Below are 18,225 nucleotides of genomic sequence, written 5' to 3' on the forward strand. Positions count from 1 at the left end.
CTGAGTTACTACAGAGAATTCTTTCCTGGGTGTCTGGCTGGTGAGTCTTGCCCACATGCTCAGGGTTTAGCTGATCGCCATATTTGGGGTCGGGAAGGAATTTTCCTCTAGGGCAGATTGGCAGAGGCCCTGGGGGCTTTTCACCTTCCTCTGCAGCGTGGGGGCATGGGTCACTTGCTGGAGGACATAGGTTAGAGGTTTGTTACAGGAGTGGGTGGGTGAGATTCTGTGGCTTGTGTTGTGCAGGAGGTCAGACTAGATGATCATAATGGTCCCTTATGACCTTAAAGTCTATGATTCTATGATTTCAGTGTAGCACTAACTTGAGACTCATCAACGCAGTAAAAATGGAAACCTGGGACTAACTTGACTTGGACTTCAGTTTTCAGAGTTTGTTTAGCCCAGGATACAATTATTAAGTAAGCAGGAAACACCCGATAAATATTTGAAAACCCCCAAAATAATAACTGTAACAAACTAATAAATGAAGAGAATGTCACATGTGAGTATGTAAATGTGCACAAGTTGGGACATTCAGACAGAAGGGTGCTACAATCTCCACAGCACTCCCACTCCAGGCCTCCACCAAAGCACTCGCTAAAAGTCCATCTAATTTTTGAGCTAGAGGTGTAACTTCCAACTCAAAGAGGCATAACCGCGCTAGTTCTAATTTAGCTAGAGAGCTAAAAATAGAAGTATAGCTGTAAGTGGTGGTGTGGCAGCTAGCCATCTGAGTATGTGCCTGTCTAAGCCCATAAGTATATACACAGGTGCCTGGCCCCTCCCATCACTTGTGGTGCCATGGACAGACTTATTTTTTGCATGCTAGCTTGATCAGCTACACTTGACTAGGTCATGGGAGTGAAATCAGACACAGGACTGGTTACCACAGATAGATTAATGGATTTAAGGCCTATGAGCTATTTTTCCAGACCTTTGAGAAAAAGCCAAAAAATCATTTAACCAGAACAATGCTAAGAAGGACTTGACTGTTTATCCATCTGTTCCACCTCCTTCTACTAGGAGTGTGAGCTTCTCAGGGGGCAAAAGCTGCCTTTGTTTTTTCTATATGTCCAGTGACCAGCACAATGGGGCCCTCATTCCTGACGGGGAACTCTAGGTACTACTGCAGTAGGACCACCTCCGCCATATAGGAAATGGTTACAAAGGCTGAGCTCTTGGTGAGGTTTTAGGACAGCAGTGTCCGTCATAGTGATCTTGCTCAACAATTCCATACGCATGGATTAAAAAGGCCACTGGGAAACTCTGGGAGGACGGCTGATCAGCTTCCATGAACTGAAGCATAACATTTAGGTTTCAGAGTAACAGCCGTGTTAGTCTGTATTCGCAAAAAGAAAAGGAGTACTTGTGGCACCTTAGAGACTAACCAATTTATTTGAGCATGAGCTTTTGTGAGCTACAGCTCATGCTCAAATAAATTGGTTAGTCTCTAAGGTGCCACAAGTACTCCTTTTCGTCTTATAACATTTAGGGTAACTGGAGGGACAGGGTGTGGCACAACTGCATTTTGGTCGTTTTGTTTGTTCCATGTCTGACTTTTGCTTTCTGCATCAACTCCTGGTTCTATAAAGCCTTGAGCCCTGTCAACCTCAGACCATGATGTTTCTCAGGGTTACCTAACCAGACCGAGGTGTGGCTTTTACCTGCTCCCCTGACATTGTCCTCCTGGCTCTTGGCACAGGAACAGGGAGAAACACCATCCACCAGCTCCAGCCCAACCTTCTAACCAGGGCCAGGACTCCCCTACCCAGTGGAAGAGGTGTGACTCCAGCTTGAGGCTCACAGTAACTACCACCCCCATCACCAGTTCAGAAAAAAAGTGTTCCTCTCTCTGTCTTTAACACTCAGAGCCATTCCTCGTAGATAGTTATCAAAGCCATGTTAAGTAGACTAGAATATCCTTTTTGCCTGTATGGTTAGAGAATCAAAGAGTAAGTGCTAAATGTATCTGTTTGCCTGCATCCCAGTAGAAATCTAACAATGTGATCTGATTAGCTTGTAGTTGCTAAATCCTGTTCCTATCTTCTAATGTTTCATTACTATATTCTATTGACTCAGAGATCAAAGGGGGATATCATTTAGATGGGACTGGTGGTGTAATAATATTATTGTCCTCATCTCTTCTCAAAGCTTGTAATTCCAAATAGTAACTACCTGTGAACTGTCTTGAGAGTTTGAATGGCTGTTGCTAGAAGTATTGTCTGTGAAAGGACCCATTGAATAGAGATCACAAACTGTCAGCTCACTTTCATCAAAGCCCACATGGTAGAGTTACCTGTCAGTGCCCTACCTACTTCAACTATAAAGGAAGCTTTGGGCCTGATCCTTTTCATCTCAGGTCTGCTTAAACTTTAACAGGGAAGGTCTAAGCCATAAGACTGAGGTTTCCGGGTTTACCCTGAATTTCTCATGGAAGAACGTGAACAGACTCTATAACTGGACTGTCTATTGGACTGTAACCTTTTTATATGGATTCCAGAAAGACTTTTACAAATCAGCAGCCTTACCATCTCAGCTACGAAGCTGACCTAAGAACTTTACACACATTTGTATGTATATTGAGCTCTTAGAAATACATATTTCTTTTTATATATATTATATATATTTTATATATATTAATAAATCTTAGACTTAGTTAATAAGGATTGGTTGTAAGCATGCATTTGGGTAAGATCTAAAATATTAGTTGACCTGGTGGGCAATGTATCTGATCCTTTGGGAGTGGTAGAACTTTAAATATGGTTAGGGACCTATCAAATTCACAGCCATGAAAAACGGTATTGTCACCTTTACTTCTGCGCTGCCTTCCCAGCTGAATGGCTGGAGAGCAGCAGCTGCTGTCCAGCTGCCTAACTCTGAAGCAGTACTGTCACAGCAGCAGCACAAAAGTAAGGGTGGCAATACTTCAGAAGCTATTTTGTTACTGGCTTGGTGAATCTAATTTTAGAATAAACCACCAGTTTGGCAGATTGTTTCACTCAGGGCAGACTGTAAGTAATAGGGTAGACATTCTCAGCGTGGCCCATCAAGGCACTACGATCACATTAGAGCATCTGTTCTTCCTCTCTCCCCTCTCATCTGGGTGTCTGCTTGGGTTTGGCCAGTGACAGTGACCTGACAAACTGAAAGCGCTGTAAGTAGCATAGAAGGTTTTGACGGTACCATCCCACACTAAAATAAGATCTGAGCAACAAGGCTGGGTTGGTGATCTGCATGATTTTCTTTAAACCTTAGTAACTGACTAAGAAGGGTTAACAGCATGCACAGCCCTGGAGCAATTAAGCCTTAGACAACAAGACCAGAACCCTATCACCTTTTACCTTATAGCTGATGCTATGTAACACCGGACTGATATATACATCATGACACCTACCTCCTCTACCCCAGACCCACCTGGTCAGGTCCAGGCCAAAGTTAAGGGGTGTGGCAGTTCTGACACTATATAAAAGAACGTGTAATGAAAAGGATCACTAAACAAGTTACATTTTATGGGCCATCTAATTTTTTGGTAGTGAAATTGATATATGATGTTATTTACACAACTCACAAATGTTGCCGACATTTCCTCCACTCACCACCTATGTCTTTGGACAGGCACACCATCAAACCACTCCCCTCAGCTCCCACCAAGACTTTGCGGTCTTCCCCACCCCATCACTCTAAGTGTATCTCCACCCCTCCTTGTCCAGCATTCCCTCTGCCCTGCTGCAAATGGAAATGTAAAAAGTCTGATATTTACTGTTGAAAGCAAAGATTACTTGCAAGGTTTGAGTTTTATGTAGGTCATAGAATAAGCCTGTTCCGTACCTGGAGGTCTTGGTTTTAATTGCTTGTACAGTTCTATGGCTTTTTGTTCACTGCAAAAAGAAGAAATCACTTCATACATGTATTCAAACACACAGAGGAACTGATCATCTGTAATATTCAAGAGTAACAAGATTTCATATTCAGGTCTTTATTAAGATAGAGTCAATTTTTAAATCTTACTAATAGATATCCTGCCCCTCCAACATTAGGAATCCATGTCAATTCATTCCATGATAGAAGTCCACATTTCCTAAAAAGATGTCCCCTTTTCTTCACAATTCTGTATTTACCTTGCTGATATTCAGTCTAAATGGCATTAATTCTATGCTTTCTTCAATTACTTTGAACATATTTATTATTGCCATAAAATCTACCAGGATTTTGTTCCCATATAACATTTAAACATTGAAGGTTTGATTTTAGTAACTTTGTTTGCTTTTCTTCTGTATAACTGCCTGACAAATTCCCCATTTGCACTCATGTTTCCTTGATTGCTCTCAGTTCCATTGTGGACATTTGGGAAGAGTACGAGGAAGAGATCACCAAAAAGGTACATTTCTTTCTCCCTTTAAAGTAAGTTTTGATACTCTGCCTACCTTAAATAACTCAAAAGCAGCTACATGTGGAAGCTTCCAATGTCATGTCAAATCCTCCCTTTCCTATTTCAAAAAGTTCAGCATAATCTTTCACAGCAGATTAGTTTCTCCCATCATGCAGACCATTCATAAACCTGGAATCTCCCATTCCTTGGCCAGCCCACCCATCCACCTTTACTCACCCCCAGAGGAGTTTCAAGGGAATCACATATTCCAGTCAAATGTCCTGTGTTTTGTCCCAGTAATAATATATGTATAGAGCACCCTCCTCCACAAAAATGCTGGGGTTGCTGAACAACCACAACAGCATTTTCTTGTTAACTATCAGAAAATACCCCAACCTCAACAAAATTACCGTCAGGGTGGGTAAACAAAAACAGTAAGAAAAAAAAACAGAACAGCAGCAACAGCAGGAGTAATTTAAAAACACCTCTGAAAAAAACAAGTTTTTGGTGTTTTTTGAGTGGGGAGATGAAGTAGCCAGATTTCAGGAAGGAGGGAGTTCCACACTGCAGGGACGGCCACAGCCAAGGCTCGACCGCAGGCCTGCTTCAGGCATGATGGTAGAACCCCGAAGCACCAGGTGGTGTGGGAGAGCAAAATTCCATTAGATAGAGACTCAAGAAGGGAGTCTTACATATAACCAGAGCCAGTCCCATTCAGAGCTTTATAAACCAGTAAGGATAACTGACTGAATCTGCCACTTAATAGGCAACTAATGTAAAAAACACAATGCAGACTGAATATGCTTAACAACTCAAATTCGCAAGCTGTCATGCGGTTTAATCTGAACGAGCTGCAAGCGGTGCATCAGTCTTGCTGATAGCCCCACAAGAGGGAATTACAACAGCTGATGTCTCAAGATCACAAGGGCTTACACAGCCACTGCCAGTTCGTCACGAGTTAAATAAGCACTGGAAATAGCTAAGAGATGGCCTTCTTCTTGGCACCCCCAAACTAGACAGCAGACCACTACACTGCACCCGTAATGTAGGGGGAAGAGAGCTTATTAGCATTCAACTCCCTCAATTAAGCTTTAGATGCTGTGCAAACAAGTGTGAAGATCCAGCAGTCTTTCTTGTGCCCTAATCCCAGCCCGGTGCTTGTTGGTATGCACTGGTGCTTGAAAAATCAATACACAGAGGAGAGAAAATCTGAGACAAGGATGGAGAGAAAATCCCCACCCCATCATACCCCAGTCTGCTTCTCAACCCTGCCAGCCCCCAACTGCCAAGAGGCCAGGCACCCAGCCTGCTCTTCACCCCCCACAACAGTGACTTGCCCAAAGTCATACAGGGAAACTGACACAGCTGGGGAAAAAACGAGATCTCCTGTGCCTCTGTCCAGTGCCTTAGCCACAAGATCATCCTTTCTTCTCACTTCCTGGCTCTAAACATTCACTTACTCAGGAAGGGAAGGGACATTTCTTCCTGCTCTCGGCCTGTCTGTGGTTTACGTGATAATTGGTTACATACTCAACAGCACATTTTTTCCCTTATCCGTTTCAAGTAGGCTTCCTCCACCCACTCTGAACCCCAATGCCGAACCAGCAATTTCACGACACAAATTACTCATCAACACATCAGACAGTAGTCTGCAGCCTTGATCAGACCTGTGGCACTGCTGGAGACTGCACACCAAGCCAGCTGGATCCACTACCATTATCAGAGAGTAACCAGCACCCCTCCTCCTGCCCCCGTTGGCTGCTTTCACTCCAAAGTAAATATACTGAAATGTGTGCACTTACTCTGAATTGACAGCAGCGTAACTCAGAGCAGATATGGCCCCAGAACGCCCAGGATGGACAGTGTGTAGGGAATCATTCAGGGATGTACAGTGAATAAAGCAGAGATCAGGAAGACACCTACCTCGGTTAGTACACATTCACTGAGCACTGTATAGAACAGAGTTTCTTTGGAAATAACAGATCCAATAACTATAGGCTATATGGTTATACGTATGCACAAAGGGACAAAGTTAAGACTGCATGTGCAAACTTTACTTTGGCACTTCCTAACTTGAGTGCTTCACTTTGCAACCCTTATGTTCTTTTAAAGTAGGATTTAAATGGAATATACTAACGATTTTCAAGTTCAAGGTTTTTTTTTTTTTTTTTAAACAAATGTTATTATTGCTCCAAAACCACATCTGAAACACTTGATGTTTGAGAAAATATTGTCATTTTCATACAATAATGGCTCAATGAAGTTTACTTCCCTCTTTGGGCTAAAAACAAAGCAAGAAAAACCTTAGCTCTCTCAAGCGTGCAGTTTTCAAATAGCCTGGGTATATAATTCTAGAGTACTGAAGTGTAAACACACCCACTCTTCCCCCTCCCACTCCCCACACACTTACTTTAACCTCTTCAAAATGGAGAATAAAACCAAAAAAGAACAAAAAATATAAAACCTGTTACAATGTAAAATGATTTCAACAAGTATGAGAGAATAGCCCTTTTCCTTACAGACTCTCCATGACATCTCCCTGGCGCCTTGCATATGGACTCCTCTGCAGTTCCACAATCTCTGTGTGCAGAGCCATAATCTGTTCATCTAGGTATCCGATATCTCCAGCCTAATGAGAAAAAATAACTCGCCATAGATCTCAAGTTTTGACTGGAAAGTGACAGTCCACGTATTAAACAATTTCAGGAGCAGAAATACATAAAAATCAACAAAGATTCCCCAAATTACTTTGTTCAATAGACAAGTGAATCTGAGTGGAACAAACAATTTACTGAAAGTGAGAGTCTTGCTGTCATTGAGGGACAATAATCATTCACTAGATCAGCTGCTGCTATAGTTCTACTACGGAAATCAGACCAATTTCCACACAATGTACGATACCCTCAACAACCTTGGATAGACACAGACAATTCCAACAAACTGAAAACGTATCTTCTTCTAACAAAGGATTCCTCTGGAGTCAGCATTGTTGCGTTAACCACATCCACAAGACCACAGAATCAGCAGATAGTCTCAATTTTGGTGCCAAAACTGCTCCCATATATAAGCTGTGGAACTGTATTACAGTCCAAGTTGAGATGCTTCCAGAACTTGCAAAACTTAAAAAGCTATAAATAGATAAACTATGTACCTGAATAGGAAAATGCCACTGTAGTGATTCCCTCTGTTAAGAAGAGACAAACTTGCGGTAAGTCCATATGGTCTGTTCTCACACGTAGAAGGAATCTACTAGTCTGGAGTCATGTTGACAAGTGAACATATTGTTACTCCAAGTGTGGGGTATGGAAGAGACCAGGATGAGATGAGGAGACACATGTAGGGAGAATGGCAGACTGAATGACTCTGACCAAAGACAGCATTGGAAGAAGGTGTTGTATCTCCTTGCGTCTGATCAACATACACTTTGATTGCCAGAGATCTGCAGTTCTTCTCATAAGAGGTTCCATTTCTTCTACCCAGGTTATGGAATCAAATGAGTTGACCTTGCTCTGAGACTTGTAGATGTTCAGATTTTTTCCCTAAATTCTTTTAAAATAGCTAAACTGAGTCATCAGTAGATGGTAGATTTTGAATCTTTTCGATCTTTGATTTTGCCAGCAAGGATATGAATTAGGTATCTGAATTCCAGATGGACTGTGTCCTAATCAAATGGAATTGGATTGTTCTGCTGACATCCAGGTGACTGCATCTGTTTCCTTGGAAATGCATGAAAGTTAAGCCATAAGAAAGAAAAGCTGTCCCCTCACAGAAATGATACAGAGCAACTATAGTAGTTCAAGAAACCTGGTAGTAGTTTCAAAAAGTACTCTGGGTTGAAAAAACCCTGAGGATAAAATAAAAATGTCACTTATCCTTCTAAGAGAAACAACTGGAGTTTGACAAGACAACCTTAACTTCTTAATTCTTAAGAAAAAGAATCCAGGTGGAAGCAGCACTTGGATCAAAACACTGCTCCATCTTCAGGGTGCTCAAGACAGGAACATGCAATAGAGTGCTGAGACTAAGCCTTATTAGTCAAGCCACCCAATATGGCCCAAAGACAAGTTCTGTTAGATGCTGACGTGGCATTAAAGCTATCCTGAGAGTGCACTGATTAGAAGGCTTCCAGTACTAGCTATAGACAGAGAAGAGAACGTCTACCAATTACTCTGGGAGATGGACCTCGAGGTCCAAGTCATCAAACTAAATCTGCCGGGACCCAGACACTGGACATTACAATGGCATACCTAGGCTGGTGGGGGAAAAACACCAAGGAAACATATGGACATCCTCCTTGATTCAGGAGAACCAGAGGAAACACTAGATGTAGCATTTTCTAATCATCCTGGACACTTGAACAAAGAATGGTCAACAGGGGAAGCTGCAGTAAAGACCATAATTCAGCTAGTGTGCTGGCAGTAGCACCAAGGACACATTTCCTGTGTCATGCAAGCACAACGATCAAGAGGGAATCCCCCGCATCTTATGGACATCCAGAAAAATCAGAGGTAGGACCCTAAACTCCCCTATCCAGAGGAACAGGATTATGGATGTCAGATCCTGAAGCCTTTAAACTGAGCCTTTCCTAACTGGGCCCTGCTAGAAAAAAAGGTTGAGCAATTTGTGGAAAGGGACAGGACTCTATATAACACCCCACTTCCACAGGACACACTTTATTTAAATAAATAAAATGCAGAGTGTTAGGCAACACTAATATAGGAATCACCTCCACCATCTGAATGCACTGTGTAAAAGCTGCTTCAATATATTTATCTGACTGGCCCACAACTACTTCCAGAACACATGAAGTGATGCTTTATTGTTTTGGAGAAAAAAACAGTACAATTCCAAGACAAAATCAACATTGTGCTGGAATAAAGGTTTCACCGATGTTAAGGCTAGAAGGGACCATTATGATCACCCAGTCTGAGCTCCTGCACAACACAGACCTGAAAACAGACCAACGATTCCTGCATTAAACCCACATCTGGTAGTTGAGCTGGAGCTTATCTTTTAAAAAGAGCCATCCAATCTTTAAATTCAAAGTGGAGGGACTGGATAATCTCCATCCCAGAATACTGGACCAACTGGCACACATTACAAATTCGGCAGCAAGGATTTTTAATAAATCTAGTAAATGGATAGTAGTACCATATAGACTGGAGACTATCAAAAGCAGTTTAAGGGAAAAAAGGCTCCAGGCAACTACAGACCTGTTAGTCTGATCTCAATAGCATGCAAGACTTTGGAAAAAACTTTAATTAATCTTTTCTTTAAAGACATGGAGGTAAATGGAAAATAGGACAAAATGCAACATGGGTTTACAAAAGGCAGATCACACCACTAACCACTTTCTTAGGTAAGATAAATGATAGTCTAGACCAGGAAAATACAATCAATCAAATCTACCCGGATTTCAAGTTCCACGTTGGAAATTATTAGATGAATTCGAGAATATAAACTGGCTAAAAGGGAAAGAACAATGGGTTGTGCCTGGAAGAAGGTTATTAGTGGAGCCTCCCAACTATCAGTCTTGAGACAGTTCTTATTTAATATTTTAATTAGTGATCTCGGGACAAAAAGTAGCAATGTACTAATGAAATTCACTGACAACACAAAATTGGGAGGCATCAACACAGAGGAGGAAAAATATTATCCAGTAAGAACTGAATAACCTAGAGGATTGGAGGAATAAAATGGGATGACATGTAATAGTACAGCGTGCAAGGTCATGTACTTAGGGGCTAAAAACGAGAATTTCTGCTATAAACTGGGAGCTCATAGTTGGAAATGACAGAGGAGGAGAAAGTCCTGGGTGTATTGATCACAGGATGACTATAAGCCACAAATGTACCAAGGCCATGAAAAGGATAAAGGCGATCCTCGGATGTATAAGGTGATGTATTTCCAGCAGAGATAGGGAAGTATTAATACCATTATACAAGGAATCCGTAACACTGTATACAATTCTGGTCACCCATGTTCAAGAAAAATTAATTAAAACTGCAAGAGGTGCAGAGTAAGGCTGCAAGGATGATCAGGGGAATGGAGAGGCTCTCTTATGAGAAGAGACAAAGAGCTTGGCTTTCTTAGCCTAGCAAAATGAAGGCTGGGAAGGGATCTGATTGCACTCTATAAACACATGAGGGAAGTAAACACCAGGGAGGGAGAAGAGCTATTTAAGCTAAAGGACAATGTTAGCACAAGAGCAAGGGCAATAAACTGTCCATAAGTAAATTTAGGTTCGGCTGGTGAAATGTTCTAGGCTGACCTGAATGGACCATGCTTTAATCTTTATTTCTCTTTGCTAATCTAAGGACTTCCAGCGCTGTGTTCCAATTGACTAATAAATCCTACATTGTTGTATGCCGTGTATTTGTAGCCATGTTAGTCCCAGGATATTAGAGACAGAAGGTAGGTAAGGTAATATCTTTTACTGGACTGGGAAAAAAAATATTACCTCACTCGTGTCTCTAATAAATCCTACTTTGTTTTGAAAACACTGTTTAGGATGTCATTGGAAATACTGGCTAGGGTACATTAGTCCCTGAAGAGCATACAAGTCTCTACCAGGAGTCTTTCTCAGTTGGACTTGCTGAGCAGAATTCATGCTGTGAAGCAGGAATGCTGGAGCCTCCAATTAAGGATGCACTGAGTCTGCATTGTCTTCCTTGAAGGAAGAATGAGACCCCTTGAGGGTCTGGCATACTAAGGGGATTCCTCCAAAAGACTGTTCAAAAGCTAAGGATGTAGCACCAAACCTGTGGATCCGTGACACTTATCAAGGTTTGTGGTGGATTTGCATCTCCAGAAATTTTAAAATCAAGATTAGATGTTTTTCTAAAAGAGATGGTCTAGTTCAAGCAGGAGTTAATTCAGGGAAGTCCTGTGGCCTGTGTTACACAGGAGAGCAGACTAGATGATCACAGTGGTCCCTTCTGGCCTTGGAAGCTATGAACAGTATCATAAGAGATGCTTCCATAATGAAAAGTGAGCCTTATAAAGAGATCATCAAAGTGGAGGGTTTAGGTATTTCAATTACTCTGATGTCAAGACAAGTTTAAAATGAAGTGGTAAGATGTTAAGTGACTGGTTCCCTGTCAATCTTGTGGAAGTGGGAATGACTACAAAGTCTCAGTTACTCCCAAATCACCTCCCAAATCCCAAATGAGTAATAGTTTTCTATGATCTTGTGTTTCTAATATGGACTCTAAGGAGACAATGGAAAGAGTACAATGGAGAAATAAACTGTTATATTTGAACAACATGGTGACAGTTGAATTGTTTCTTGAGGAAGATCTCTGGCTGAAATAGTAATTTTGTTATTGCTATTTCACTCAGTACATGAGGCATCTTGAACAGGTGCTTCAGCTACGGCACACATCATAGCTTAAGTTTAATAAATCATGATTTAACATTGATGTAAGTGAATGTATTTCATCAGTCAGACTCAATGATTCAGTTCCTTTAAACATGCTATAATTGCCTGAGAGAGTCCCTTGAGTTTTCTACACCATACACATCTTCTGTAGCTGCATAAGTTATTCCTCGGTAAAGCTTCAGAGGGGAAACTGACCCAAATGCAAAAATTTTCAGTATCTCAGCCTGCCAGTCCCCCTCCCCGAGACATCAAGCATCCTGGTTTCACTCCCATACCTCAGCACACTGGATGGCCTTTACTTCCATTTCCTTCCAGGCTTTGAGCATCTTTTCTGAGGCTTAAAAGAAATGGAGTTTGATTAATGAACAAAAAAGGCACAGATATCAAATGAACTGGGAATGAACCTAGATAAATGCATACATATACAGACAAAAATGGGTGCCTAAAGAAACACTCTGAAGTCCACAGTTAGGCACATAAACAAGTGTCCTGAACTTCAAGAGTACTGAGAACCCAAACAGCTTGCAATGGCTTCAGTTATCTTGAGTTCAGCTACTTTTTGCAAATCAAGCCTATAAACTTCATCTCATAACTTCAAGTTCCCACTTTTGGAAATTTTCATGGCCTGTATAACACAGGCCAAAGAACTTCACACAGTCATTCCAGCATCAAACTTGTATCTTCTGGTTGAGCTAGAGCAGGCCTCTTAGAAAGAGACATCCCATTTTGATTCAAAGACTCCAAATGATGGAGAATTCAGCACATCCCTATGTCAGTTGTAACTACATTTAATCACCCTCACTATTAAAAATAGCTCAACCGGAAGTTATGAACTTGAGGCAGGAATCATTGGATGAGGTTCTCCTGTCTGTGTCAAACAGTAGGTCAGACTAGATGATCAGAACAGTCCCTTCTAGCCTTAACATCTATGAATCAAAAATGCAGGTAACAGCACTTTTCTACCTCATCAGATTGTTGTGAGAATAAATATATTAGAGACAGCAAGGGACTCCGATACTATGGTAATGGGGAACATGTACAGACAGATTTCCAACAGAAAAGAAACGTGCCACCAGAATGGCAAAAGTGAGAAATGATCAACAAAACTGCACTATGTACAAAGTTGTCAACAATGCCAATTGCCCATTGCTTCAAATGTAAAAAAATTTATACAAAGGGGGCAAGGAAGCCTTGCTTCCTTCAATTAATTCAAACTTTGGAATGGGCAGGAACTCCAGGGAAGGAAATGAACATGTGGCAGATTTTTTAAAGACAGCTACTCACCTCTTTTGTAAGTTGTTCTTCAAGATGTGTTCCACATACCCATTCCACTTTGGTGTTTTGGGCATGCACACTCTAAAGTCAAAGACTTTTTCCCAATGCAGTACCCATCAGGGTGGCATCTGCATCCTCCATATGCTTTTGCTCCCAGGCCAAAGTATAAAAGGCAGAGCTGCCCTGATCCCCCTTCAGTTCCTTCGCACCAGAATCCAGAATGAATAGACTCTGATTTACAGGGGAAGGAGGGCAGGTCATGGAATGAACATGTGCCACACATCTTGACAGCCACATGGATTATGATTAAGAGAACAGATTCAGGAAAGTACAAACTGAGGTGTGAGAAGGAAATGAACTGAGATAAATGCTGCTCAACACAATAGCAACTAGATTTTTTGAAGGCCTAGCAAAGCATGCTTAGAACAGCTTCCTCGCTACCCCCTCAACTCACTCTTCACTTCAGGTTCGTTCGCCTCCCAATAGGAGTCCCCCCTATCTTAAAAAAAAATTTAGTCCTTTACTTAACTGCCTTTCTGAACCCAAGATCCCACACCTCACACTCTAACTCTTCAATCCAGCTTTCACCCTTTCTGTTCCATGGAAGCTGCTCACACCAAACCTCTAACAACCTCTTCCAGGCCAAATCTCAGGGCTCGTATATCATCTTCCTCCTTGACCTTTTGATAGCCTCTCACACCACTGACCACTCCCTCACTTTTTAACTCTTCCAATGGCTCTCCTAGCTCCGTTCTCTCAGGGTCCTTCTCCTGCTTCTCTGACCGCTCCTATAGCAGGCTCTTTACCCACTCTCTTGATTGGCGCAATCATTGACACCCTCTATGTCCTGTCTAGGTGCACATATCTAACAAGCATGGCTTCAACCACCACCATCATTGCTGATGACTCACAAATCTACCTCCATCCAACCCAGCATCTCATCCTCTCTGATATCTCTTCAAGGATTATGTCCTGTTGGCAGATTAAACACAACATGGGAAAAATTTATCTTGTAATCATTCCCTGAAGCCCTCTCTCTCCTTTCCTCCATATCTGTGAACAACATGACTATCCTAACAGACATTCAGGTGGCATTTCTTTGACTCAGCCCTCTCTATGGCTAAACATACCAACCATGTATAAATCTTGCTGCTTTTCCATATGTAACAGCCTATCCTCTGTTTATGCCACCAAAATGCTCATCCAGGGTTTCATCATTTCCCATTCTGACTACTGCAACCTTTCTGGCCTCGATTACAGCAGACTTACCTATTCAAATAGCTGATGCTGCACTCACCTTTCTGGCTTGTTACTGACCACATTAACCCCTTGCTCTTCCTTCACTTTGCATCAAGCACCAGCCATCTTGTCTTCACCTTTAAGGTCCTCGACAACTTAGTCCTGCCCTACCTAGCTGCTCTATTCGTTTATTGCAATGTTGACCCCACTTTCACTCTGCCAACATTCTCAACTTCCCTCCCCACCAGCCACCTTCTCCCACAGCCCTTCTACCTAGGAAAATTCCATAACTAAATTCATAGAGCCATGCCCTTCCCATATCTCCTAGAAATCCCTCTTTAGGACATGCCCACCGCGATGCCTGCAAAACCCTACCATGACAAGGTACGTGCGAAAATGGGACTGTCCTTCTGTTTCTTCTTTTTCCTACTCCCTTTCTCTCATGAACTCCCTCACTTCTGCCATCCACAGATTTCAAGTACAGAAGGAACCATTGTGATCATGTACTCGGACCTGCTGTATAACAGACCATAGAAGCTTCCCAAAATAATTCTTAGAGCCTGTCTTTTAGCAAAAATATCCAATCTTGATTTAAAAATAGTCAGTGATGGAGAATCCACCACAAATTTACCCACAACCTTGGGTAAATAGTTCCAAAGGTTAATTACCCTATTAAAAATTTACACCTTATTTCCAGTCTGAATTTGTCTAGCTTCAACTTCCAGCCATTGGATCATGTTATACCTTTCTCCACTAGACTGAAGACTTCACTGTTAAGTATTTTTTCCCCATATAGGTACTTGGCAACTGCAATCAAGTCACCCCTTAACCTACTTTTTGTTAAGTTAAATAGATTATGCTCCTTGACTATCACTCTAAGATATGTTTTCAATGTTTTTAAATCATTCTCAGGGCTCTGCTCTGAATCCTCTCCAATTGTTCAACATCGTTCTTGAACCACGGACACCAAAACTAAACACAGCATTCCAGGGCCAAATATAGCCTTAAAATCGTCTCTACTACTCAGGATGTCCATTTACACATCTCAGGATTGCATTAGCCCTCATGTCCACAGCATCACACTGGGAGCTCATGTTCAGCTGATTATCCACCTCTCCCACCAAATCTTTTTCAGAGTCACTGGTTCCCAGGATAGAGTCCCTCATCCTGCAAGCATGACCTACATTCTTTGTTCCTAGATGTACAGGGAGTCCTCGGACTTATGATGCCTGACTTACGTTGGATGCCACTTATGACGCTTTTCAATTGTCTGCCCATTTCGCCCCTACGACGCTTGTTTCGCCCTTATGACGAAAGCTGGCAGGGAGAACAGCACACAACACATGCTGAGCCTCAGCCAATCACTGATTTCACTGTTCAAGCTTTCTCATTGGCTCCCGGCCCCGGGCTCAGATAATCAAAAACAAACGGCAAGGCTACCCAGCAACAAGCTAGCCTAGCCATGGAAGCCAATCAGACAAGCAACTTCAAGGGTCCCCCTTCCAGCTCCATTCATTGTAACAGCTGCTACAGAGAAATTTACAAAGGAGAAGAGGAGAACATCTGTCCAAACTTCCTTGGACACTTTAAGATTGCAGAGAAGCCCCCAGCCAAGAGCCCTTCAAAAAGTTCTGGGAAGTCAAAGCATATGTGATTTTGTGTGTTTATTTGAATGCTGTTTACCAAATAAACACATTGATGTTGCTATGTTAGTCATCTATAATTCATTTAGTACAAAAATCTGTGTTCTTGTGGTGAAAATAGTGTATCATGTCTTGGTTCAGGAACAAATCCCTCCTTTATACCGTGGATTCCTATGGGAAAAGTGGTTTCGACTTACAACGTAATTCTGAGGAATGAATTGTGTTGTAAGTTCGAGGACTCCCTGCATACATTTAGCCATATTAAAACGTATATTACTTGCTTGCGCCCAGCTTACAGAGCGAAGTGGATCACTTTGTATCAGTTACCTCCTCTTCATTATTTACCACTCACTCAATCTGTCTCTCATCTGCAAACTTTGTTTGCAGTGGTGTTGCAGAAGTATTAGTCCCAAGATATGAGAAACACAACAAAAGTGATGTCTTTTATCAGACCAAATTCTGTTGGTGGAAGGTACCAACTTTTGAGCTACACAGAGCTCTTCTTCAGGATTGGAAAGCCCAGACCTGAAGAAGAGCTCTGTGTAACTCAGAAGTTTGTACCTTCCACCAACAGAATTAGGTCTGATAAAATGCATCACTCACCTACCATGTCTATCTGCAAACTTTATTACTGATGATTTTGTGTTTTCTTCCAGGTCATTAATAAAAATGTTAACTAGGTTCCCTGACCTCTGTCCCCAGTTAAAAAAATACAGCACACTAACAAAACTGTGCTGAACCCCCAATAAGTTCATTTGCTTGTGTGAGAGTCATCATCCTCAAACTTCTATCTATATCTTTTACATTACAAATTCTCTGCAGCAGGAACTGTCTACCCACCATGACCTTCACTGGGACCTTCAACTATTCCGAAAATACTTACATATTCCATAAGCCATCTGGTCACTGTATCTCTCCAGATCAAGATGAATACTCTGATGAAAGAATTCCAGCTTTGCTTTCAGTTGCTGAGATGCGGACACCATATTATTTTTCATCTTGGTTAAGTTAGCATTATATCGAAGAAGACTCAACCTAAACAATAATTGCGAACAGAGCCTGTTAAAATTAATACAACTGGAATTCTGTGAGTTAGTAACAAAGAATGAACTGCTATAATCAATGCATGGAGAACCTGAATTCTAACATCTAAAGGAAATGCATCAGTGGCACTGAATTTTTTACGACCTTTTGGCATAAGGTTTCCAGCAGAAGGACAGACTCCCTGTGTGACCCTGGGCAAGTCACTTAAATCCCTCTTGGCCTCAATTCCCCATATGTAAATTGGGGAGAATAATTCTTTTTCCCCCATTTTAGTTGTCTTGGCTATTTAGACAGTGAGCTCTCTCTCCATGGCTGGGACTGACTGGGTATGTGTTTGTACAGCACCAAGCACAACAGGGGCATGTTCATGGCTGGGGCTTCCCAGTGCTACCATAATACCAATAATAAATAAGACCATCTATCCCTGCACACGCAAACTACTCTGAACAATCTATATTAGTACTATTATATTGGTCACAGAGTAACCATCATAGTTAAAATCGCAAAAACTATCTTTATCATCATCTGTTATCTGTTCCTGGAATATGGTGAAATATTTTTGAAAATCCCTTTTAGCTTTTTCTGGTTTATGAATATCTGAAGTACAGTTTTCCCCACTGAAAATTCTACTGCTACCATTTTCCAACACACAGGATACTTGTGTTATTTCATAGAACTGAACTTTGAAACTTTAAATTTAGCCTGTGAAGGTACCCCTCAATGAGAGGAGTACCGTTTTGCTACATTCAATAAAACTGAGTAAATATAATGGAGCTGCTAGGCGTGATTCCACAGTTAAGGCTGAGTTGAGTTTTGCACATAAGGTGGAGATTCGACCACTCTGGTGTACGAAGAAGAATGCAGCGTACCCTCACCAAATTTACAGCATTTACTGTGAACACAGAATGAATTTTCTGAGTATTTGCAGGTAAATCCATTAGTTTAGGAGTTAAAAATTTAAATTCTGAAGTGGGTTCTCTAAAGATAACATAATTACCTTGTGTTCTGAACAGTCTTAGAGTAACAGAAACTTCCAATTTACCATATAGTTAACACTCACTGAAATCTTGGGCAGAGGCTACATTTGAATACTCTTTTTTTAAATGGACTAATGGTCTTTGTGACACTATGAAGAAGAAAAAAAAATCTAATGCATCTTTAAACATCAGTTTACTTTAAACTAATCTGGGACTACAACTGCTATCATGCAATAATCTTTTCTTTTAAAGTTTAACTTTAACTTGGCATTTCCTGGGCTTATTAATGTTTGTTTT

The 18,225-nt window shown here is 41.4% G+C and overlaps 1 protein-coding gene across 2 annotated transcripts in view; it reads right to left on the bottom strand.

Moving 5' to 3' along the window:
- The window catches only part of CHUK (component of inhibitor of nuclear factor kappa B kinase complex), a 78,297-nt gene that overhangs the window by 14,894 nt on the left and 45,178 nt on the right, over window positions 1-18,225 (bottom strand). For both annotated transcript variants that reach the window (XM_084633249.1, XM_084633250.1), the window contains exons 13-16: window positions 16,791-16,942; window positions 12,026-12,087; window positions 6,889-6,998; window positions 3,829-3,878 (exon numbers count right to left, since the gene is read on the bottom strand). In XM_084633249.1, coding sequence (XP_084489375.1) covers window positions 3,829-3,878; window positions 6,889-6,998; window positions 12,026-12,087; window positions 16,791-16,942 — 374 coding nt within the window. The remainder of the gene's footprint in view (window positions 1-3,828; window positions 3,879-6,888; window positions 6,999-12,025; window positions 12,088-16,790; window positions 16,943-18,225) is intronic.

This window comes from Lepidochelys olivacea (assembly GCF_965140295.1).
Source record: "Lepidochelys olivacea isolate rLepOli2 genome assembly, chromosome: 7".
NCBI lineage: Eukaryota > Metazoa > Chordata > Testudines > Cheloniidae > Lepidochelys > Lepidochelys olivacea.